Source organism: Numida meleagris, unplaced genomic scaffold (genome assembly GCF_002078875.1).
Source record: "Numida meleagris isolate 19003 breed g44 Domestic line unplaced genomic scaffold, NumMel1.0 unplaced_Scaffold421, whole genome shotgun sequence".
Taxonomy (NCBI): Eukaryota; Metazoa; Chordata; class Aves; order Galliformes; family Numididae; genus Numida; species Numida meleagris.
The window spans coordinates 4,755-7,022 of NW_018364640.1; the positions used below are offsets into that span (position 1 = coordinate 4,755).

The window sequence follows — 2,268 nt, forward strand, 5'->3', positions numbered from 1 at the left end:
GATTTGGAGGTCTCAGGGGGTGGTGTTAAGAGATTTGAGGGGATAAAGAAGGATTTTGGGGTAAGAGATGAGCGTTTAGGGATTTGGTGTGACTGGGAAGCATTTGGGGTGCACTGGTGAGAAATGGGATTGTTAGATTTGGGGAGGTTATCTGGTCTGGGGTTAGAACAGAACACCAGGGAATCCCAAGCAGGGAATTTAGGGTCTGTCCCCTTCAGTGCACCCCATAAATGAGGCAGCTGGGGAGTCCATCAGCACGGTAACCCAGTGCTCACTTTGGTGTAGATAACGGGGGACTGGAGGGCAGTGTGGGAAGTGGAGGGCTGGGAGCACGGGGTGGCATCTTGCATCTCGGCGTAGGTCAGATCCTCGCTGTCACTGGAGGGCACCTGGAGAGACAGGAGGAGAAGGGGGTGCCATCATGAGGGTCCCAAGAAGCTCGGGCTGGGTTGGGCCTCTGGTGTAGGTATCTAGGGAGGTGTTTCCCTGAGGGGGAGACTGAATTTCTGCAGGGACTTAGATTTTGGTTCTGCATGGCGGATGTTTCTGGGTCCATCTATGGTTTTGGGGACCCCATGGGTCATTGGGCCAACTGTGGGATGGGGGATTCCCTACAATTCAGATATGGGATTCCCATGGTGTGGATACAGGAGGTGCACATAAACTTCAGGGTGAGCCATATGGGGCTGGAGGTCATTTGGGGTCCCCATGGACAGGATTTGGATTTCCGTGGTGATGTCCAGTGCAGGCCCCAAGGGGCAGGTTGGGATTTGGGGTCCGCTAACAAGGCACTTACCTGGATCTGCACGGCCTCAGTCATTCCTGGGGGGACACCTGAATCAAAAAGGAGAGGAGGAAGAGTGGGGGTTCTGTGGGGGCCATGAGGGACATATGGAGGATCTGTACATAACCTATAGGGGATCAAAGGACAGGTACGGGATTCTTGGAGGGATCTATAAGGGATGGAAACCATTGAACTCCTTCCTCACCAGGGCTCTCATCTCTCTGTGTCCAGAGACTGCGGGCATCAAGCACAAAGTAGAGGCCCAGGCAGAAGACGAAGACAGCAACACAGCCCCTCACCACCGCCACAACCAGGTTCCCATGGGATGGCCCCTTTGCACCTGTGGGGTCAGGGTGTTTGGGTGTCCCCGTCACGGAGCTGGGATACAGTGACAGTGCTACCCACAGCTAACACTGGGGGTAGACAAATTGGGGTCTCAGACCTAACATGGGTTGCAGGTGTGGGTGTCACCTGCAGCACCACGTTATCTACAAGAAGTGAGGACACAAATGTGTGGTCCTAGATGTTCTAGGAGTACGTACTGGGATGCCAACATAGGCCAGGGTCCCAGCAAAGTGTCTGAAGGTGGCTGTGCCCCACCAGTGGGATCGTGGTGCAGGGTAGGGGCTGAACATTCACCTCTGTGCAGGAGGAATGTGACACCACAATGGTCATTCCAGCACTGGGTGGTGATATCAGTCACCAATGCCACATGTTCCCTGGGCTCAGGGAAATGCTGAGTGGGAGGTAAAGGTGTGGTTCATGTGCAGGGAGGAGAAGAGATGGGACTTGGCTCTGTGGGAAAAGCTCAGGTCCACCCACTGTCCCCAGTGCGCTCACCTGTCACCACCAGTTCCATGGGGTCACTCATATTCGATGTCCACAGTGGCTCTGACACCTGGTACCGACACTGATATGTCCCCGCGTCTTCCAGGTTTGTGACAACCAAGGAGAACTCCACTGTATCTTGCTCCTTGTCTTTTTCCTTGTCAGATCTCAAAGTTCCATTAAACCAGAGCTGGACCCAGGCAGCTTGCTGGGGCAGGTGGCAGCGCAGGGTGACAGTGTCCCCCACGGACACCCCCTGGCTGGGGTGCAGTGACAGGGAGGGTGGGGGCTCTAGGACAGGGGACAGCAGTCAGCCTTGACCCTGCACACCCTCCTGGACCCCTCTGATGGCCCCCTTCACACGCTCCCCTCCCTCTGTCCCCATTCTCCCCCCCTCCCCATACTCACGGTGCTGTGCCCTGCTCGCTGCCACCAGACACCAACCTGCAAGGGACATGGTCCTGGTCCCACATGGGGCCACCAACCCCCGTGGCACCACGTCCCCATTGTCACTCACCCAGGATGAGGGCCAGCGCCATTGGTGCCATGAGGCAGGAGCAGCTTGGGGACAGCGAGACTGCGGCAATGGGGACAGGGAGTGTCCGGAGAGGCAATCTCATTTCCCCCTGGGGACAGGATGTCATGATGTCACCTCC

At 56.5% G+C, this 2,268-nt stretch overlaps 1 protein-coding gene across 3 annotated transcripts; it reads right to left on the bottom strand.

Moving 5' to 3' along the window:
- Window positions 1–6: 6 nt before the first annotated feature.
- Window positions 7–2,255, bottom strand: LOC110391617 (T-cell-interacting, activating receptor on myeloid cells protein 1-like). 3 transcript variants are annotated; one of them, XM_021383570.1, is made up of 7 exons: window positions 2,130–2,255; window positions 2,021–2,056; window positions 1,625–1,903; window positions 1,327–1,425; window positions 990–1,124; window positions 797–834; window positions 7–389 (listed from the first exon to the last, which is right to left on the bottom strand). In XM_021383570.1, the coding sequence occupies exons 1-7, from the start codon at window positions 2,230–2,232 to the stop codon at window positions 252–254; spliced, it is 828 nt and encodes a 275-aa protein (XP_021239245.1). In that variant the 5' UTR covers window positions 2,233–2,255; the 3' UTR covers window positions 7–251. The 3 variants fall into 3 exon arrangements, with proteins under 3 accessions (XP_021239245.1, XP_021239246.1, XP_021239247.1); XM_021383571.1 differs by lacking the exon at window positions 1,327–1,425 and having other exon boundaries at window positions 2,130–2,253; XM_021383572.1 differs by lacking the exons at window positions 990–1,124; window positions 1,327–1,425.
- Between the last annotated feature and the right edge of the window lie 13 nt (window positions 2,256–2,268).